General features: G+C 37.2%; 4 protein-coding genes across 5 annotated transcripts; 2 read left to right on the top strand and 2 right to left on the bottom strand.

Moving 5' to 3' along the window:
* Nucleotides 1-6835: 6835 nt before the first annotated feature.
* Nucleotides 6836-11221, bottom strand: LOC125200924 (factor of DNA methylation 1-like). The gene is made up of 7 exons (XM_048098760.2): nt 11097-11221; nt 9330-10221; nt 8828-9009; nt 8404-8493; nt 7989-8276; nt 7369-7572; nt 6836-7269 (listed from the first exon to the last, which is right to left on the bottom strand). Exons 2-7 carry the CDS (start codon nt 10219-10221, stop codon nt 7039-7041), a joined length of 1887 nt encoding a protein of 628 aa, XP_047954717.2. The 5' UTR covers nt 11097-11221; the 3' UTR covers nt 6836-7038.
* A 1377-nt stretch (nt 11222-12598) lies between these two features.
* On the top strand, nt 12599-16851 carry LOC125200925 (phenylacetaldehyde reductase-like). Its single transcript, XM_048098761.2, has 6 exons — nt 12599-12807; nt 13589-13758; nt 13959-14150; nt 15251-15413; nt 15751-15937; nt 16489-16851. The coding sequence occupies exons 1-6, from the start codon at nt 12702-12704 to the stop codon at nt 16634-16636; spliced, it is 966 nt and encodes a 321-aa protein (XP_047954718.2). The 5' UTR covers nt 12599-12701; the 3' UTR covers nt 16637-16851.
* Nucleotides 16852-17811: 960 nt separating this feature from the next.
* On the top strand, nt 17812-19214 carry LOC125198441 (chaperonin-like RbcX protein 2, chloroplastic). Of its 2 annotated transcripts, none has more exons than XM_089065466.1 (6): nt 17812-18036; nt 18155-18427; nt 18500-18591; nt 18667-18724; nt 18792-18857; nt 18940-19214. In XM_089065466.1, the coding sequence occupies exons 2-6, from the start codon at nt 18155-18157 to the stop codon at nt 19057-19059; spliced, it is 609 nt and encodes a 202-aa protein (XP_088921592.1). In that variant the 5' UTR covers nt 17812-18036; the 3' UTR covers nt 19060-19214. The 2 variants fall into 2 exon arrangements, with proteins under 2 accessions (XP_088921592.1, XP_088921591.1); XM_089065465.1 differs by having other exon boundaries at nt 17813-18036; nt 18118-18427.
* A 6-nt stretch (nt 19215-19220) lies between these two features.
* LOC125198432 (protein DETOXIFICATION 42-like) lies at nt 19221-22356 on the bottom strand. Its single transcript, XM_089065464.1, has 13 exons — nt 22018-22356; nt 21780-21901; nt 21477-21674; nt 21223-21410; nt 21009-21144; nt 20814-20910; nt 20644-20744; nt 20408-20571; nt 20242-20313; nt 20041-20157; nt 19867-19962; nt 19658-19779; nt 19221-19538 (listed from the first exon to the last, which is right to left on the bottom strand). Exons 1-13 carry the CDS (start codon nt 22077-22079, stop codon nt 19496-19498), a joined length of 1518 nt encoding a protein of 505 aa, XP_088921590.1. The 5' UTR covers nt 22080-22356; the 3' UTR covers nt 19221-19495.
* Between the last annotated feature and the right edge of the window lie 406 nt (nt 22357-22762).

Here is a 22762-nt window from a genome sequence, read left to right as displayed (position 1 = left end):
CCTTAGGACGAAGGGAGTATTTTTCTCTTTACATTAATACAGTATATTAATTAGAGATATTCATAATATGGATAACACATTTTTATTCTTTCTAAACTTAACCTAACAGACAATATACTATGTACTACATAAAAATCTTATGTTAAAAGAACGTTTCAGTGAGATGGAGTAGGTAATTATAGTGAATTGGACGCGATCACTGCATATTTTTTAATAATATTAATAAAATAAAAGGATTTTTTATATATAAAAATGAATACAACTTTTAACGGTTGTACACTCGAATTCAAAATATTTAATGTTGTTACACACCAGAAGATTTCTCTTTTTGTAAAGCTCATAGTGGGATAGACCTACCCAAAGTTTATCAAGCAGCCGGTTACAGTTTTGAACCGAAACTGTGAGAATTTATCCGAACTAAAACCGTCGATTTTTGAACCGTGGTTCGGTTCCAAGCGGTTTCAACTCGAAACCGCAAAAAACCGTAAAACTAAGCCGGGATTGGAAAAAAACCAACGGTTCAAAATCGTGAAAAAACCGTAAAATATCGCTAAAAAACCGCCGATTCGGAACCGAAACCGGCGGTTCCGAACCGTAACCGCCGGTTCCGGAACCTTGGGCACCTCTAAGTGGGGTGTCCTAATACATGGAGTATGCAATTAGGCCAACGGGTAACGGCCTTAGAGCCGCGACCTGCGCGTTGGAGGGGAGCGAGACGCGGCTTAGGCCGCGCCAGGTGACGGAGTTGAGTCCCGGGGTCGCGCCCCGTTGTGGCCCGGCTCGGGGTTGGAGGATGCGGGGCCGTGCCCCGTTGCGTCCCGTCCCGGCATTGGAGGGGGTCGGGCCACAAGTAGCTTTGTGAGGTGGTGGAATTTGGCGGAATTGGCAGTCGCATGCGGAGATGGGAGGTGGTGGAATTTGGTAGCAATTAAAAATAGAGAGAGATGGGATTGGGAGCAAGTAGCTTTGTGGAGAGAGAGAGGCGGTGGGGTGTTGGTGTTGAGAAAGGAAGAACGATTTTTATTTTTCGATGTGTAATTTCAATTTCCGAATGAAGAATGAATTTTCTGTGCTTTAATTGTTTAACGTTTTTTATGTCACGTACAAAATAGGTTGTAAATTATGAATCGTGCAATTTAATAGTTATGACCTAAATGGGACCTATGAGGTTATAAGAATTGTAGTCTGGGCCTGAAATTTAGGAAAATGATGACGTAGATGGGATTTGAGGCCTGAATCCGGGCCGGGGCTATGAATGCACTTATACTATTCAGTCTATTCCCGCACTTATAAATTTCTTCGTTTATTATCTTTTGAGGCGGTTTGCATCTCACATTTAAAAAATGCTCAAATATTTGAATGATGCCTGAATTCTGATCACTCTCAAATAGATATATTCATTGCATTGGTCTAGTAAAATTTCAAAGAAAAGCAAAAATATTTATAGAATTTGTGTATCGAGATTAATGCTAATTTATTAGGAGTAGATAAGTTGGTAGTCCCGGCCTACTTGTCTACAGTCGATGTTTTAGTTTAGAATTTTATCTGATATTGCTTGCTAATTGTTCTAAATGTATAAAAGAAATTGATATCATGGTTATTAGAGCACTCCCAATGGAGTTCCCTAAAAACTCCCTTATTTCTCCCTAACTCCTGCCACATCAGCGCCACATCAGCACCAAAATTTATCCCCAGTTTTTAGCCAAGTGCTACATTGGTTTCTCCCTTATTTCTCCCTTATTTCTCCCTAACTCAACATTTCATTTTTACATCATTATTTTTTATATTATTTAATTTTCCCTACAAATGTATTTAATAAATAGACTAATAATGAACAATTCATCGTTGTATTAATCATTGGAAAATATAATACAACGAGAAAAAAAAAACTACAAATAAAAAACGCAAATAAACAAAGATTTAAAAAAAAAAAATCTAAGACGGAGGGGCCGGAGGGGCGTCGGGATCGAGCCCCAGCGTACTCTGCAGGTGTTGGATGCATTTCCAGAGGGCCGCCTTTTCTTCAGGGGTCCCGCCGCCGGTGAAGTACAGCGTGTACATCTGGGTCAGATTGGCGACATTGCTCGAATAAGTGGCTTTTTCTAAGTCGATGACGGATTCCGACGCGACTTCCGACGTTGCGCCCTTCCCCTTCCGCCTCCCCTTCGCCTTCTTCACTCCCTCCGGGCGCTCGTGCGGACCATCCCCACTCAAGTCGATGTGGGCCGCGCTCCCCTCGCTCTCCGAAACGCTAAGTCGCGAGCGCACCGATTTCCCGTGCAGCGCGTCGTGCATTCCCGTCCGGAATTTGGGGAGATCCTTCAGCTTATCGTAGATGTTCCAATACTTGAAGCCCTTCGTCGACAAGTACTGGCTACTATACATCCGGATGGCCTCATCTCGGACCATGTGCTCGTTCTGGCCACTCGTCATGTGAGTCATCAAGTTAGAATAAATACCGTTGAAGTGCCCGCAGTCCCTCATGAGGCGCTCCCAATGCCGACGGATCGCCTCGCTGCCATGGTCCTTCATTGAGGCAGTCTTGTGGCTCCTGTACTTCGCGGCAATCCGCTCCCAGAATATGATCTCAGTCTGGTAGTTGCTGCGCTCCGCGTCCTGTGACGTGTCCGCCCAACAGTCGGCTATCAGCTCGGACTCTTGCAGAGTGTAAGTAGTCCTTACCCGCTTCGGCCTCTCATCGGAACCCGTATCAGTCGCAGCCGACGACGCCGGCGCCTTCCCCCTCCCGCTCCTAGAAGGCGGCTCGGTGGGCGTTTCTTCCACCTCGAAGTCCTCCGCGCTCAGTGTCGCGGCCTGAGATTCTTGGTCGCCTGGGGTTGATCCGGGGGTGTCGAACTGGGGCCGATACACATCGTCGGCTGGAAAGGGCATTCTGCCGGCAGAGTTGAAGTACGGAGAAAGTCTCCGCGCCGGAGGAGTCTGCAAAGGAGACGGACCCCCGTATGGAAGTTGGCCGGGAGGAGAACCCATCGCCAACAACGACTGCATCCACTGCTCGTTTGCTTCATCCGTGTTGGGAATTTGTGAACTCGACTCTTTCCCCTTACCCTTATCCTTACCCGATCGGGAACTTTTCTTCCAAAAGCTCATAATTTTGATGAAAATTGAAGATTGGGAGAAGAGATTGAAAATGGAGAGAATGAAGATTGTGGGTGATGAATGGAGGAAGTGGAGGAAATATTTATAGGGGTGGAATGTAAAATAGCCGTTGGGTTCAAAAAAAAAAAAAAAAAATTTTAATTATCGCCGATTATCGCCGAGCGTCGCCACAGTGGCCGGCGATCGCTCGGCGATAATCCGGCGTTAGAACGCCACTCGGCGAAGCAACGGCAACATTATCGCCGAATTATCGCCGACTTCGCCACAATGGCCGGCGATAATTCGGCGATAACCGGCGATTTATCGCCGAGAATTCGCCACCTCCATTGGGAATGCTCTTAGTAATAGAGGGATAAATTTTAATATCCTCATCAAGCAAAGTGTGTATGCTCCGTAATCATTTTGTAGTAGTACAATTTACTACTCACTGAAGTATTATGCTGCTTTGACATTGCAAGCAAAAATACAACCAATACCAATTGCAGAAGTATATAACAAAATTTGTATGTTTTTCGTGACCCAACAACATTTTATTTTGCATGCCATGGATGCAAATACAAATATAAATTATGATACTTGATTTAATAGTAACAGTCACACTTGTCCAATTAAAATTGAGAGAACGGTGGAGGTTAATTGAGACTGAAAGATCTAAATAGTTTCCAAGTACTCCCTCCGTCCGCTGTTAGGAGTCTCATTTATTGGCGGCACAAATTTTAAGAAATATTAAGAAAAGTGAGTGGAAAAAAGTTAGTGAAATATAGGTCTTACATGTATATATTACTTTTAAATGAAATATGAATGAAATGAGTTAGTGGAAGGTGGAGGCTCTATTACCATTTATGGTAAAAGTGAACCGGAGACTCCTATTCGGGGACGGACTAAAATGGAAAAATGAGACTCCTATTCGTAGACGGAGGGAGTTTTAACACAAGGAAACTACGTGGTGAATATTATATTAACTGAAGTTATATCACAAAAAAGTAATACTACCTCTGTCCGCGAATAGGACTCGTTTTTCCATTCTAGTTCGTCCGCAAATAGGAGTCCTGGTTCACTTTTACCATAAATGATAATAGGATCACACCTTCCATTAACTCATTCCACTCACATTTTATTTAAAACTAATATATACGAGTGTGAGACTTTTATTTCACTAACTTTTTTCTACTCACTTTCTTAATACTCCCTCCGTCCCATATTTGGAGTCACTTATTGTTATGGCTCGTATTTTAAGAAAGAGTTGAAGTGCGTAATAAATGAAGTGAGATGGTGGAGTGTATAATAAATGAAGTGAGATGATAGAGTGTGTAATAAATGAAGTGAGATGGTGGAGTTCGTTGAAGTTGGGTCCCTTTTAACTTTTGATTTTTGTTTTGATTTATTTTAATGTAGATAATGACATTTTTATGTAATTTTGATGAAGAATGGGATAAAATTATATGACCAAATATGGAAAATTCTAAAAGTGACTCTTAAACTATGACGGACTTTTATGGCAAAAAGTGACTCTTAATCTGGAACGGAGGGAGTATTTCTTAAAACACTTGCCGCCCGTAAATGAGACTACTAATGGCAGACGGAGGGAGTAACATCCAAAAATGTATTATCTTCTTAAGAACTCTTGTGCTTGAGTCTCTGGACCGTCCCAAAATGTCAACGAGGAGTTAATGGAGGTTGGGCTCTCTGCTCTCACCAAAATTCCGCAGCACCCGTTCCTCACGACCCCTGTTCGGGTTGTATGCCTTGATAGCAACGGCACCATAGACTTCATCTCCCCATTCTTCTTTGAGCTGTACTAGCAATTTGTCATCCTTCTTCACCACATAGTCTTTTACGGAATAAGCCAGCAAACAACATAGGTATTACTACTACTACTATGTTACATGCATTTTCATATGGATATACAAGGAAGACAGAGTAAATTAATTATCGTGCACCACCCGGTATGGGAACCATTCATCTTTTCTTGCCAAAAGGAGCATAGTTGGACGGCCTTGATATCTTCTTCATACTTCAACATTGAGATCACCCATTCTTTTCATCGCTATAGTATCACTGCTAACCACATATTTAATAGTACTACATATTTATGGTAACATTTATTATTAATGAAAACTTACGCTGTTCTTTTTAAAATTGGAATTAGATCCATTACATAATTACATATCTTGAAAAATACTCCCTCCATTTCTTCATAGTTGAGTCATTTTTCTATTTCGATAATTTTTTTCATAGTTGAGTCATTTCCATATATGGTAACTTTTTTCTCTTTCTTACTTTACTCTCTCTTACTTTATTCACTTTATACTTTATTATCTCCACATTTTCCTCTCTCTTACATTTTTATCTATTTATTTAACACACCCAACATTCCTTTCTAAAACTCCGTGCCGAAAAGTTTCGCCTCGACTATGAAAAAACGGAGGGAGTAACATTTTTCTTAAGTAAACCAATCCCTTATTTGTAGAAATTATGAAAAAGATTAAATTGCAGTATTATGTAGGTTTATCACAATTCGATATAAAATACTCCCCCCGTCCACGATTAAGAGTCACACTTTTCCATTTCGGTCCATCTCCAATTAGAGTCACACTTCATTTTTAGCATAAATAGTAAGTAGGTCCTACATTCCACTAACTCAATTCACTTAAATTTTATTATAAAATTAATATAAAAAAATGGATCCCACATTCTACTAACTTTTTCAACCAACTTTTCTTTATCTTTCTTAAAACTCGTGCCCGGTCAAAATGTGACTCTTAATCGGGGACGGATGGAGTATAATAATACTACTCAACAATGAAGTATTATATTGCTAACTCAATACTTAATTGCTAATTACAACTAAATAATAGCCATTAGATATTTAAATTAAATGTCTAGATCATCAACCCTGAAATGTCAATACGATAAAAAAAAACGTCAATAAGGGTATTAAGGTCAATTTACAACACATTAGTTGTAAAAAACTTTTGAAAAATATCCCATAACTTTGAAACACATATAACTTTCTCGATTTAAATTATTTTTTCGCACAACATGTATCAAATTAAAGATAGTTTCATAAAGATTCTAACGAAATCTCACTTGCATATGTTCCGACGTCAAAATTAGAAAAAAAAATCAAATTTTTTTAATTTTTTCGTACAACACAAATGCCAACATAGTATATAAAATATGTTAATATAATACATGTAGAATGTCAATATAAATAATGTGTAACATTCTCAAAGCATTGTGTTGATATTTACGGAACACTATATTGACATTTTCATCCAAAACCCTAATTTGGTAGTTTTTTTTTATATTTTTAGATTTAATTAATAAAAATGAAAATTACACGTGACAAATTTTAGACCACAATTTTTCTAAAATCATATGATCTTAAATTAGTTGTAGTTAATAATTAAATAATGAGTTAGCAATTGATCACTTCCAACTACTCAACATATATACTTATGGGAATTGATTTTTAAAAAAAACAAACAAACTCAACATTAGATTAGTAACTAACTAATAAAATAGAAGTAAATTGCATATAACAAGATGGTCGACGTATAAAATTATTTATAGGACATGATATCACAATATTTGCTATTTGTAATCTTATGTCTAATAAATCATGTTGAAAAATAAAAGATGCATAGCAAAATACATATAACATGCAGTTTCAGCAATTTTAGTTGACAGTTTGAGAGTGTTAAGACAGTTTCCATTCCATTAGCTAAAATAGCCACTCAGTCTTTAGCATACACATATATATAAGGATAAGACAACAACATAGTTAAGACAGAGAAATCCTAATATAATATTGTCCCAAAAGCATCCATCATTCATATTAGGAGAAGCAAAAAAGGATGCACATATTTACTAAGGCTTTTGTTTCCATGTTGAAACAGTCACAAACAAACCTCCTTAATTTCTCTTGCGCTTGAGATTCTTCAACTGTTTGAAAATGTAACTGATCACTTCCTTGAGAGTGGCCTTCCTGTTTTCCTTAAAATTCCACAACTCTTGCACCACGTAACGTCCACTTGCGTTGTACACTTCGATCTCCTTCAATGCTGTACCAACGGCTTCATAGACTTCATCTCCCCATTCTTCCTTAAGTTGGACTAGCACTTCGTCGTGCTCATTTAGCACATACTGCAACGTGAACCAGCATAATTATGGATTAAGTTTTGCAACTGACAGATGATCATGTTGGAAGAATGTATGAGAAGTTTATAAGTCTTTTCGAGCGACCTGATCATCAACATAGTGTAATGGGCGCCAGTCGTGATTTTCCAGCTTTTCTTGCCATAAGGAGCAGAGTTCGGCAGCCTTGATATCTGCTTCTTCAGGTGAGTATCTTTGTTTACATACATTCTCGAAGACTTTCTCGTCGATTTCACCCATTCTTTTTATCCCAATATTAACACGGCTACCGCTCAGCATTTCAGCCAAACCCTAAAAATCATTAAATTAAAAATACATTACATACGAAAATACAAAAACAGTTCCATTAAACAAAGTCAATATCTAAAAAATTATGTTCCATCCTCAAGAAAATTCACATACGTCTATTTATCCAATTCAATTTTTTCCATGGTTGATGAGGATAGAAACCATGGCCCGACTAAAATCTGTTTGTAGTCCTAAAGATTACTCAACAGAGTGAATACACGATAAGAACCAAATCTGTTTTTGAACTTCAGCATATCTTCAAAATAAACAATAAGATCCAAAGTTCTATGCATGAATACACAACAATCCATTCATTGTTAACTTTGATGAAACTTTCTACCCTTTGTAATCGTATCAGCATGTTACATGTAGCATGTTACAGTTGGAAACTGATTTGTTAGAAATAAAAAATATCATACCGCAATTAGTTCCTTGCGAGCCTCTTGAAGCTCATCATTGCTTTGCCGCTCTTTAACTATTAACTGCAGGTTTAAATCTTCCATGCTCTCCAAATTCTCTTTCTTTTCCTGTAGGAGATCACTGAATTCCTTCATCTTTTGCTGAACAACTGCATCGTCATCACCTCCCATATGTTTCATCACGTCCAACTTTCCTTTAAGTTCTTGAATTTCCATTTCCAGTGTTTGCTTTTCAGCTAAATTTCTCTCTAGCTCAAGAACCTTTTTTAGAGCCTCTTCTTTCTCTTTCTGCAAATTACAGTAGATGTCATGATATATGGGAAGCAAGAGAAACTGGTGACTGGATAATAGTACAAGTTTATAGTGTACATGTGCTCATTATACAACAAGGAAAGATAAATGTAAAGAGACATACCTTTTGTTCTGCAACTAGCTTCAGCACATTCTTGTCAGCTTTGCTTTGCTCCTCCGAAGCTAATTGAAGGGAACTGTTTCTCATATCATTCTGACAGCATAAAAAAGTACATACATTAGCATCAGTTTAGTTTCACTATTAACACTAATCAAATATAAGTACACTATGTTTGGAAGATTGGGAGAAAGGTAAATGCATTTGATTTATATAGTTGGTCAGTATAGTACCAAAACAGAGGAAACTAGATAAGCGGATAAGACAAAAAGAAGCTGAACATAAATTCAGTGTAACATGAAAGACATAAAATCTAGTGGGAAAATCATGAGAATAAATTAATAGTCCAGCTTGCCTAGCATTCAGGAGAGAAGTGTAACATTTTGATGTGGATTCATACAAACTCATTTACAATTGGGAAGTGACTTGCCTTTTCCTTCTCTTCTTCAAGCTTTTGCCTCTCGCGTTCAGTTAATGCCTCACGGTTTTTGAGTTCTCTGCTCCAAGAATCAAGCCTTTTCTTTTTGTTCACCAGCTCCATGTTTAACATCTCTTGCTCATCCATAACTCTCTTAATGTGTTCACGAGCAAGGCATTGCATTTTTCTAGTTTCTGATAAGGAACAAGATTCAACAAAATTAAGCAGTCTCAAAGAGTTTATAACAGTAGGTTTAGATAAATGGCTAGCCAACAACATAATCCATTGCTCTGATTATCTATAAACAACCAAGATATGTTGTAAAGTCATGTTAATGAGTTGAAGAACACAAGAAGGCACGACCAAAAATTGTTTTGGAGCAATGATAGATTATAACACAATACTACAGCAGGCTCGTAAAATTAACTGATGAGAGACATGCATACTGACAGTCAATCGCCGACAACAACCTAACAAGAGCATGTGGGAAGATGATAGAATCTAAGAAAGATACCTTCGTAGAAGGAACGATTAAGTTCAGCTTTCTCTTCAAGCACCCTACTCAGTGACCATGTCTTCTCATTGTATTTGATCTGCAATTGACCAATATTTTCATTCTTTGAGTCAATCTCACTGACCAGATTCACAACAATTCTGTTACTATCATTGATTGCTTCTTGCACGAGGTCAGCAATTGTCTTCAACTCTCCATTCCTGCGAAGAAATTCTCCCACAAGTCCTCTAGAATAGTAATCATCTTCACGAGCAAACCACCCATATAGACTAGGACCTGGAGAAGTTCTTTCTTTGTCCCATTCCTTCTTGCTTCGACCATCAGCTTCAAATGAATTCTCAAACTCCATTGCTTTCTTGAACCCATACCAATTATTATCAAAGCTCAGAACAGCTTGTGCATTTTGCTGATGGTCGTCCCAGAACATCTCAATGTCTATAGGCTTGTATCTGGAGAATTTATTCAGCCAGTAACCACGGATATCAGCACAGCCACCACACTTTGACTCATCTTGTATGTTAGCAACTATACCCACCCAAGGCCAGCAATAAAGCTCACTCTTCTCAGGTTTAGAAGCAGGTAAAGGGGCTGATTGTTGAGGCAGCGGCTCAGCCTCGTTAGCCAGGTCATGTTCCAAGAAAGTAGCTAGTGCTAGATGGTTAGCTTTCTGCTTTGCACTGGCTACGCCCTTAGTTACTCCAATTGCATGCTGATAAAGATGACTATACTGATAATCTTGTTTCTTCTTACCAGCACAAAAAGGGCATCTGAAGAAACCGTTTGTGCACTTTACTTTATAAGTACCCGCCTTAAGCAGTTCATATGGTTTCTCTTTATATTCATTTATCTCCGAATCACTAACGTCCAACTCTTCTTCTGAGCTGCTTCCCATCTGATGGCCATCATTTAACAAACAATAAATGAATCAATGATAAAAGACAATACTAGCACATTAGAAAGAAGGGCGAAAAAGCCAATCAAATCATAAAAGATCAGCAAATACTAAAAAGCGTCTAAAGACAACATCAATTCTCATCACACATGGGAAAAAAAATAACAGTATCACTCTCATCACTCATGTGTAAAAAGAATGAATCACAAAATCCAGTCATGTTGACTGGTAAGGGCCCTGCATCATTTGAAACAACCAGCTTTAAACCAAAGCTTGTAAATTGAATATGGTATCAAGTATCAACCAGTCCACAAAATTATGAGAAAAAAGCAAACATACATAATCAAACACAAATTTTAAGAAATCCAGTACTCCCTATATAACCAACTTAGGAACAGATACCTCATATCACATATACACTAGGCACACCAAACACCACATCAACATTTGATGAATCCATGTAAATGGTAATTTTTTTTTGACAAATTTTCTGAACTAACTATGTGCATTCTTTACTGATTCTGACTTACCAATTAGTTTGGGTTGGCATAAAGAAAGCATGCATAAAGTAAATCAGAACTGAGAGCAAAAATATTGCCAAGAAAAAAAGAAAACATCCATTGATACATAGCATTATGCTTTCTCCATGCAAGCTAAAACGCAAGTAGCGGAAAATAACAGTCTTTATGTATGACAGAATCGAGACGGGGGTACAATCGGATCAGCTACTGGTGAAACATGGTAAAAATTAGAATTAAAGAGCAAACTTCAAGCAAGACCCAATTTTGAAACCATTGTCAACTTGATTTTGATTCTAGTGTCAACTTGATGATTAATTAAACAATGCAAAGTCGAAAAAGGAGAAATATTGTCACCTTTGGAGTTAGGGAAAGAGGTGGTGGTGAAATGGTAGGGTTCCGGCGGCGTCGCCGGTGGAGGATGGGGGTGACGAATGAGAAGTTGACAACAAGAATATGACGTGGGTTGGTGTTTATGCAGAGTAAGGTAAGGCGTATTTGCACGGACTTATGATGAGATGACTGCCCATTTTTAACTTTTTGGCATCATTTGATACAAGAAAAAAAAATGACATGGAAATCAAATGTCTCTTCATCTTCACTATGCTTGGTAGTTTAATGTTAATAATGATGTACTACGACAAATCTAAAGTCGTTTCATCTTCAACTTTAACAACTCTATATACTATGCTTGGTAGTTTAGTGTTAAAAAATTAAGTAGACTTAATTAATATTAATAGTCTTATTAAGTTGAATTCAACTTTTAAAGAATTAAATCCATTAAAAGATGCAGTGTCGTTTGAATCTCTGACCCAATTCACCACTCCTATAGTGAAATTTGACATTTGCTAGCAAACGGATTTATTTAAGTTCACAGCATTCTTTTAATCGCGTACTACCACGTGACATATATAAGTAACAAAACAAAGTTATTAAACAACAAACTTAGTGGATGACTTAAATAAACAGACGGTATAAAAACCTTTTATGTTGCATTATAGACTAAAATGCAAAATAAATTGCATTTAATGCAATAAAAAATGTCATTTATGCAATCTGACGTCATTTTTTTTTGTGTCATCCTTTGTTGCTTAATTATGTTGTTATGTTGCATCTACGTGCCATGTGGCATCATATGAGCAGAAGGATGTTGTAACTCTAGGCCCCCTCCATAGTATATATAATTTTAAATGATAGTGTGAGGAGTGGACTTCTTTTTACAATTTATAGTAGTTATGATCTGGAACTCTAATTCACAAATGAATCAAAATAGAAATTTTTTACCATCTTGCTCGATGACCATCTGTAACAAATTTGAATTAGACCTCAACGAAACTTTTATGTAATATATTCCCTCCGCCCTGCAATAGAAATAGTATTATTTAGTTATGACACATGTTTTAAGAAAGTATGAAAAATGGGTTAAATAAGTTAGTGGAATATGAGTCTCACTCATATGTATTAGTTTTATAGTAGATGAAATGTGAGTAGAATAAGTTTGTGGAATATGGAACCTACTTACTATTTATGGTAAAAGTGAAATAGGAATCTTATTGTGAAACAGACCGAAATGACAAAATATAACTCTTATTGTGGGACGGAGTGAGTATTCAACAAATCCATGAAATATTGAAATGGATATAAATACTTCCTCTATTCCATAGAAATAGACCATATTTCATTTTTCGTCGGTCATATAGAAATAGTTCATATTCATTTATGACAACTTTTTTTCTCATTCTCTTTTTATTTATCCTCTTTCTTAATTTATCAATTATAATTAAAACACGTGTCAATAATTATATGGGATGGATGGAGTATTTAAATGTAATGATATTTGTCTTCCTGGCAGTTGGTGGATAAGCAGCGATCAACAATATAAACTCTCTTACCTAACTCCCTACATCATACCATACAGTCATCTCTCTCAGTGTCTCTGAACATCACAAATAATCAGCAGAGATGAAGAAGGTGTGTGTAACAGGAGCCTCAGGCTACGTTGCTTCTTGGCTAGTCAAACTCCTGCTCCGCCGCGGCTACACTGTCAATGCATCTGTTCGTGATACCAGTTACTTCAATCATCCTTCTCCCTTACCTTTAACTATTTGCTTCTCCTATTTACATTGTTTTCCTCTTCACTTTTCGCGATATTGTATTTCTGGATTCACTTTATTTTTCATCTCACATTTTTAATTACCCTTATTGTTTCTCTCGACCAAATTCGGCTAGTCTTTGCCCTAACTTTTGCGAGGTTAATTAGTGCAGAGAGTGGTTTTACTGTATTTTGCCTTGATCTGTATGTTTCCACGAAGCGAGCTGGCAAAAGATCAATAAAGTAGCTGAAATTTGCTTCACAATTAATCAAATTGCTCTAGATCATGTAGATCAGCGGTGATCTTCGTCCAATTAATATTTGTGATAAATTTGATTAAATGATGCAAGATGGCTCCACTCCTTGTTTAAATTTCTATGACCTTTCCTTTGAGCTACAAACATGGTTCATTGCATTGAACTGCACCTTTGGGATCTTAAGGAGTTACCATAAGTTTAAAAAGATTTAGCAGATTATCTTCTCAGTTCTTGTAAAGCAGTAGTAGTATGGAAGTAAATAGGCTTCACATATACTTTTCTGCGGTTTCAATCTTTTCCTCTAGTAAATCTGTCAGTTCCTTTAATTTGGCATATCTTTTTTTTCCCTCTTATACTACGTTTAAGCCATGAAACAGAAGTTAGGTAGAACTGGTATGTGGTATTGATAACCTCTATGATGTTTGTTTTGTTGTATATGTTGATTCATATTGCCAATGGAAATCATGTTTAGTTTTAAGGTGGACATATTTATATGGCAGATAATCCAAAGAAGACTCAACACCTACTCGAGCTTGATGGGGCAAAGGAGAGACTTAATTTGATCAAAGCAGATCTTCTGGAAGAAGGCTCATTTGATGCTGTAGTTGACGGATGCGATGGTGTTTTTCATACTGCATCCCCATTTTTCATTGCAACCAATGATCCACAGGTTTTCCAAGTTTTCATTTTGGAGGACATTGAATAGAGAATCTAAATGATATTTGAATTAAGTAACACTCCTAGAAAATAAGCCTTTTATACTTGTCATAAATTAATGGGACCTTCTTGTTATATTTTGGTTCACATATATGGTTTTCAAACTTCACTATATTCAGCTAAACTTTTGTCACTTTGACTCACTTCCTTCAGGCAGATTTGATTGATCCTGCATTAAAAGGGACACTCAATGTGCTTGGATCATGTGCAAGGACGCCATCCATCAAAAGGGTTGTTTTAACATCTTCCATAGCTGCAGTTTTTGCCAATGGCAGACCTCGAACACCTGAAGTTGTAGTTGATGAGACTTGGTGGTCTGACCCAGACTTTTGCAAAAAGGCGCAGGTCAGTTTACTCCCTCCCATGTGAGTGTATAGGAAATGTATTGGGTGAGAATGACAATAGTAAGAGAGAAATGGGGAATCATGGTTAGCTTTCTGATCAAAAAGATCTATGGTGGATGCACTTTTCCTGAGAACAAGCACATAAAATCAACTAACAAGCACACAAAATCAACAAACATGAAATAAATGAACAAATATAAAATATTCGCTGAGATTCGAACACAAGAGCTGCATAAATCCAATAAAGATATGCGTTCACCGTGGATCTTTGTGATCAAAGAGCTGAAAATAATTCTCATTTCTTTTGTACTTTTGTCATTCTCACCCAAACGTATAGAAGGGTGAGTTAAGATGATAACTTTATTATAGTTGATAACGTGAGAACACTTGCACTCAGCGTATATAGATCCAAATCTGGATCACACATTTTGTTCACGTGGCACACTGCGACACCTTCCCTTTTAGTATCAAAAGCGCATAGGGATATTTTTGTCCCTAAAAAATCTAATGCTTTATCTTTTTTTGCATATTTTTAGGTTTTAATTGATCATAAGGCGGAAACAATTTTATGCATAATACTGAACATAAATATGCATGGATAATTCTTAGTATATTGCCATAATTTACTGTTCATCTTATCTGTTTCTCATGCGATTAGCTCATTTATGGCGATGATGACAAAAATGATGTCAGACTGTCGCACGCCGGTGACCATCCCCAAAAATTAAAATATGTTTATTTGTACACATTATGAATATAGTAACACAAATATGCACGTATATAGTTGAATACAAATATGTAGATTATAATTAAACATAACATGCACATTAAAACATCAGTATACTGTATATTCATAAGTTGGGAGCTACGTGAAAAATATGCATAATGTTGAACATAAATTTGCATGATGTTACATACAAAAAATGTATTGCACACAGTTATGCATGGATAATTCTTAATCTGTGCTATTATCATAATTAAATGTTCAATTTCTCTCTTTCTCTTGCGATCAGTTCTATCTCTCTTTAAAATGTATTGACAACTTCACTTTTTGGTGTATGTCCACGGACCGTTACATTCTTCACTACTGTCTGTCATTAGCAATGGTATATGCTTTCAAAGACATTGGCCGAAGATGCTGCATGGAAATTTGTGAAAGAGAAAGGTATCGACATGGTTGCAATAAACCCTTCTATGGTAATCGGTCCGCTCCTGCAGCCAACTCTCAACACAAGTTCTGCTGCAATTTTGAACTTGATAAATGGTATGTCTATCCAGTTGATGCTTCAACTGTATAAGTCTTCTATGCTATCTCTTTTATAATTTCATGTGCTAATGATTTCAATGAATTATGATTTATGAGTTATACCCACTAATCAAAATCATCCCTTCCTCATTTGCGTTTTGAAACTTATAGCTTAACATTAAGTAGAAATTTCGATCGATTAGTCAAGTTACTGAGATTGCCCAACAAGCTTCGTACACCAGACCACTCTTGATTGCTGAGAATCCTAGTGTCTGGTATTTTTTATGCTGAATTGGTATGAATGAACTTTTGCGTTCCTAATCTTGGCCTGTCTTGTTAAAAAATATATATACAGGTGCGGAAACATATCAAAATGCTGTAGTTGGATGGGTGGATGTACGAGATGTTGCCAACGCGCACATTTTGGCTTTCGAGAACCCTGCAGCTAATGGAAGATACTGCACAGTGGGGAGAGTTCTACACTACTCAGAATTGGTGAAGATATTACATGAAATCGATCCTACTTTGCATCTTCCTGAAAAGTATGTTCTTGATTTCAACTCGATATATTACACTACTTGCCTTCTGGCTTTACGTTAGCAGTCGGTCTCATTGACTATGTGATTGTCTGCATCTACTCTCTACATAGTTTTTTTCAAGTTAATTTGTTTGGTGTTTCGTTTGAAGCTAATGACACCAAATTGAAAAACTAAATTTAACTGAACCATGTTCTTTGTCAAGCCCTCATATAATATAGCTTGAGCTACTTCTGCTTCTTGCACTCGTCAATTAGAGGATGGTGTTGGACAATTATAGCCTAGTCCATACGAAGTAAGTCTCAAAGAATTGTGAAATTATTTTCTAACTAGGTTTATAGCCATAAGGGTGCTTCATGTTGTGTTCCTTCTTCACTTATTTATACATGGATTCTAAGCTGACAACGAAGCGTAGCCAAGTTGTTAAGACGTTTCACTCCCAATTAGTAAGTCGGGGTTTGAGTAAGGGGTTAGTGGAAGATTTTCATGTAGTTGCTAACTGCAATGCTGCTTATAACTGATATGGCTTTCGTTTAATGTGGACATCCTACGAGCAGGTGTGCGGATGACAAGCCTTTGATGCCTACATATCAGGTTTCGAAGGAAAGAGCAAAAAGCCTAGGCGTTGAGTTCACCCCTCTTGAAGAAACCCTCAAGCTAACTGTTGAAAGCTTGAAGGAGAAGGGCTTCTTTAAACCTACTTAAAATGTGCACTTGCTAAAAAGAGACATTGACAATTGTGCTTGTCTACAATCTACACTGCCGTAATTGTGTGATTAATTTAATCTGGTACTAGTGAAGACGTAGTCTCATCACTCATGTATGTACAAATGTTTTTCTCTTTCTTTATTTATGGAGTGGCTTGTGAATTTATACATTTGATCCTTCTTACGATTGGCTAAAGAATTGTTTCTGCTGAATTGTTTCTGTAAAATCATTGACCACCTAAGTAAATACTAGATGAATAGAAGTACTACTATTTTCATGTAGAAGTGTAGAACCATCTTAAGAGCACATGGCCCCAAGCCATAATGGCTCTATTACTTGTCCATCTAAACATGGTCAAAAAATTATCATGCATAGAGAATGAAGATATTAAACAATGGAATACTGCTTTTAAATCATTTTTCAATATGTACACTATTCAATAGAGGTTTTGAAATAGTATATCTTAAGTAATACTAGTAGTAATAGTCTCGAAAATTTTCCAACTAATATAAGACTTGGGGAAACTTATAAGTAAAAGATGAACAACTGTCTGCAAAAACTTCAAAACAAATTTCATTTAATCAATGTGAATATTTAGAAGACAAAAACATTTTTTATTTAATAAATGTGAATATTTAAATGTCAAAAAAAAAAACCATTACTTAATGTGAATATTTAGAAGTCAAAATTAGAATACTAAATCAAACAAATTTGAATCAATACCGGTCACTGATCCGCCAAACAAACATTGACATGTAGATTTTCTATTCACACTTAATTTACATCTCAATTACACTAAAAAGATTGTAGCTAAATATATACTCCTCCTCCGTAGTAGTAATTTTTTACTACTTGTTAGACAATTGGTAATTTTCCTTCAATAAGAATCTGATATACTAAGAAATACAGTAGTTGGATGTGTATGTCACTTCAATTAGCTACTTAGTAGTACAATCATAACAATAAAAAACTTAAACCATATTTTAGAATACATCATTTTAAAGATTTGGGGGTGTAGAGTAAAAAATTGAAATTTTGTAATTAAATAGTTTTCGAAACTTTATTAAATTAATAATAAATGAATAAAATTTGTAATTTAAATAGCAACATGTAGTAAATTAGAACATGTGCCAAGTCGAAGCAATGGTAGAAGGTTGGTTTGTGTAACAGAGTGAGATTCTATTGGTTGGGACATTGTGAGCCTCAGAATATTATTCTGGTCATAATTCAACAAATGAGCAATTTTTGTTGTTGGCCAAACACATTCCGTTGTGAATTTGGACACCCTTTTCTCCAAAGTGCATCAACCGTTTCCGTGGAAGCTTTGTCTCGCTTAATTTGTTGAATATTCAAGTCAGCAGAAGCAATTCCAATCTGAATCCTCTATATATATCCAGGTCAATCAAATTGAATCTCTTCTTATACTCTTATTCTATAATTATAACATCGAAATTCAACAAAAACAAACAAACAAACAGAGTGTTTGTTGTTGTTGTTGTTTGATTTCTGTAACAGATGGCGGGAGCAGTGTGTGTAGTTGGCGGTTCATCGTCGTTGGTGGAGTGTGCTTCCTGCAATTTGAGCGGCGGAGATTTAATCCCGCTGAGGCATTCCTCAGTTGGGAGAAAGCATATGCCTCCTCGTTTGGATTTGAGCACTTCTTCTCCAAACAGAGCTTTCTTCTCCCCTCCAACTAATTTGCAGAAGAAACACCGGAAAAAGATGACTGTTGTTGGAGTCGGTGGATTAGGTGGCCAGTATGAGGAAAGCTATGAGGATGTTAAAAGAGTATGTTTCATTTCAGTTAATAAATACACTTAATTGTGAGTGAAATTGACCTAATTGTGAGTTTGATTGCAGCAACTTGTGGACTTCTTCACTTACAAAGCAGTGAGGACTGTGTTGAACCAGCTTTATGAGATGAATCCTCCACAATATCGTTGGTTTTATAAGTAAGAGTAGTCCTACATTCAATTTTTGGAAATGAAATACGAAATTATAGAGTTTGCAATGTGTTTGTGTGGCAGTTATATTGCATCAAATGAGCGTGGCTACGGCAAGGCCTTCATTCGCGAACTTGTCAAGGTAGGGAAGGGTTGTTTATTAATGTAGCTAGTGGTTAACTGAAGCATGGGTGGTTTTTTGGACACAGGATAAGCTGGAGCTGGCTGAGAGAGTGATGGTGACTCGGCTTCACCTCTATGGGAGATGGATTAAGGTTAGTTGAGCAATTGCAAGCATGATTATAGATATGATGGTGATGAATGAATGTTGATGTATACAAGCAATGGTGAATGTAGAAATGTGATCATGTGGAGATGTATGAGAGGATCTCGGATCAGAATCTGGAGTTGATGCGCGAACGTCTCATAGAGACTGTTATCTGGCCCTCGGATGACACTAACACCAACACCGGATGAGGAGGAGATCACCATCACCCCCACCACCACTCTAGTCATATCTTTTTTTCTTCTTTTTTGTTATTACCAGATTAGCTCAACTCTTGTCTGTTAATTTGTTCGTGGTAACAACTTTTATAGTAGTAATCTTCTATACAAAATAATCAAATTGACAAGGTGTGTTCAAATGAATAAATACAAACTACTATTTGAATTGTGACACCATAACATTGATTGGGGATATATTATTTCCCAATAGTATTGCTTAATATTAAGACACATTTAAAATAGTTGGTTAGTAGTATCTTGGTTTGAGAAGCCATCATTGATGGTCTCAAGCCTCCCTAAACGCAACCTATATATATATATACAATAACACATTTTCAAATCTTAGTTCCTAATACATGAAGAAGCCATCGATCGATTTGATTTTCCACATCTCTAAAACAAAACAGAATCAACTCCTAAGAAATTCCCATGGCCCTGTTGCTGTCCCTATTCTGCATCAGACACAAAAGAAAAGCACAATATTTCAAGAATGCTATTGTCCAAATAGCTCAAAGTTGACAAATTCATCAAACCATGTGCTGAAGATCTTATGTTATGTCGGAAAACTCACCTCCAAAATCCAGCTAATGCTCTTAAACTCATGTAGACAGTAAGGGCAACCCATATCCCTATAAAACCACAGGTGGATGAAAGAACCAACAACGCGATGATGCTAAAAATAGCCACTATAACCTGCAGGCATATCCATTATGCACGAGTTAGAGACCGGCTTGTTGGATTATTCATCATTGTATCTCTCACAAAGAGATAGAAACATACCATTGAGTAGGCTGAATATGCAAAATCAGATGCTCCAAAGTTGACACCATCAAAAACAAAGGCCAATGAGTTGATCGGCTGAGTTGCTGCCACAAACTGCAATGGCCAAGAATTTCGAGAATCTTAAAGTGGAAAACGCTGGATTAGACAAACTTGTTGAGTTGGTTAAACTACCGGGATGCCAACACCAATAAGGCGGATAACATCAGCGTCTTTGGTGAAGATTCGTGCTCCAAAATGCAATCCAAACCCGAGCATGACAGCTAAGCAGAATCCCAGAGCTAAACTCAACTGCAGTGAAATGCTCGACCGTATCAGACAGGTTTACATCAAGCCAATATGTCATGATAGCCTTTTCTTGTATTTTTAAGTCACCTGCAGCACTCGGGACGCTGTGGCAGCTGCCCTACTATAGTCTTTCCTTGCAAAAGCACTTGCAAGTATGGCCTAAAGAGAGAAACCATTCTTAATTAATCCATACAAAATGATACGTTTTCCATCGCAAAGAACAATGAAAGGGATAAAGAGTGATGTGGATCACCTGTCCAGCAACGGCCAAACCATCTGCCAAAAGAGAACTAGCTAGCCAAACCTGCAAGCAAACCTGAAATGCAGCCATTTCTGTCGATCCCAGCCTGGCTGCCATTGATGCAGCTAGCGTCACACAGAATGTTACGGCTATGACCCTTATAAGCAATTGCAATCCTGAATTTCAATCGATGTTATCATTTGTGGTTATAAGGTAATTATTTAAGAACTTGTCATGTAGATTCTCACCATTTTTCATAAAACGACCTAATTGAAGATATCCAAGACTAGGAGATAAGAGCTCCACTTGCCTTTGCAATCTCCAGAAGAGTATTAGAGCAATCAAATACCTAAAAACAGCAGCTGCTTTTATGTAACATTGCCATACCAAAGGCTATATGTGAGTGTGTTCGACTTACTGAGAGATAACGTGTGCAGTGGCTGCACCCCTGACTCCCATCTTCAGAACAAATATAAATATCGGGTCCAAAATGATGTTTGCTAAATCTCCGGACACTAAATGAGGAATGAGAGTAGTGAGGAACATAAGGCATCTTCTTGGTCTTGCCTTGATAATTGATATATGCTTGGGAGATGCTGGTTTGAATGTATACCTGTTGCATAAAGCGGAGTTTTTGTGTCTTTGAGACCACGAAACACTCCTTGCATAGCTAAGGACAAGAGAACTGCAGGAGCACCAAGCGATCTGAGCTTCAAGTACTGTTCAGCAGGTTTCGACATCTCTGAGCCCTACGAGAGCAAGAGTCCATGACATCATAATACTAAAATATATGTACAAGTAAAGATGGAAAACAGTGTTTCCCTCACATATTTCACTCCCATGAAACTTAGTAATGGTCTGGCTGCAGTGATGAGAAACACAGCTTGGAGTAGGCCTAGAATGCCACCAATGATTAACGCTGAAGGGGCCGATGCAATCTGCTTTTTCCCCTGCTCAACCCCACCTATCTCAAAACTCTTTGCAGAGTCCAAACGGTGGACTTTCTCATCCAAACCTAGCACAAATTAAAGGAAGATGAGATATAATAAAATTTGTATTCAATAATAAAAACTAGCATTACCCTTTTGTGGTATCAACATCTTATCCTCACTGTCTTGGCTAGATAAGTCGTCCTCTTTGAAATCTAAGTTCGCCCCGTTCTTTGAATCTTCCTCGGCAACAAAAGAAGTTGTCACACTGACAAGTGGGAATATCGCAATCCTTGATATCTGATTGAACAAAGCAATCGAAACTCCCACCGCAGCAAGCTCAACAGCACCTGATTAGATCAAACACTCACTATATAAATAGTTGTTCATTCAGATATATGTTTGCTCAAAACTTTGTGTATAACTAACTGAAAGGGTGAAGATGAAGATGATACCAATTTGGCCGATAAATGCGGTATCAATGAGAGATGCTATAGGATCAGCTGTCAAAGCCATTGCTGCAGGAAGAGCAATAGTAGCTATCTCTACACCTAGCTCATCAAGTTTAAGGGCTGACCTGCTCACAACATAACATTGATCATCTTTACAAGTACACAAAATGACAACAGAAATCGATTTCAAACGTCTGAAATTATTCCACTGAGTTAACATTGAAGAGAATTCCATCCATACCTGACATCCTTGAATAATATGCAGCTTGGATTCTCCCGACGAGTAAAATCATTGTCCGCCATAACCGTAATGAGTATAGTATAATTCTATTCTCTCAAGCCATCCCCTTGTTGCAGACAGCTGGTGATCGCAAAAACAAAAACAAAAACAAAAACAAAAACACGCAACTAAGAATGATCGCAAAATAGTTTGTTGAATAAGCTTGAGGACAAAAATGGTGGCAATTCAGAAACGGCACGCCTCAAAAACTAAGCTAGCATGGTAATGGACTAATGGTGTGCAAGTGTTTGGGTGAAAAACTAGAGACTATAGACTTAAATTGTGGGCAGGGAAGGCAAGTAAATGCAATTAAATTGTGAAACAGAAAAAGGTTGCAGCTGGAATCCGGAGCCCCAATAGTGTGGGGCCCAAAGAAGACCTCCAGAAATGAGAAAGGTTGCAGAACAGAAACCACACATGAAATTTCAAAGTTGATGTTACATTCGGACAAGTAGAGTGGCTTTTACTAAGTTTGGATAATAAAGCATTTAGCTGTCAAGATTTGGATTCCTGCATTTGTGGAAGTGCACTGCATTAGCATTCTCTATCACACTCACACATGCTTTGTTTTAAAATAGCTTCATCATGTAAGAACGTTTTTACTACTAGTATATGATTCACACACAAATTTCACTCAGAATTGTTATACTGCAAAGGAGTTGAATTTACATTCACATATAATTTGACACTGAGAATTTTACTATAA

Source organism: Salvia hispanica, chromosome 2 (assembly GCF_029641045.1).
Source record: "Salvia hispanica isolate PSC_SH4W2 chromosome 2, Shi_PSC_v1, whole genome shotgun sequence".
In the NCBI taxonomy this organism is placed as follows: Eukaryota; Viridiplantae; Streptophyta; class Magnoliopsida; order Lamiales; family Lamiaceae; genus Salvia; species Salvia hispanica.
Note: the sequence above shows the minus strand (reverse complement) of the source record. Positions and strands in the feature narration are given on the sequence as shown.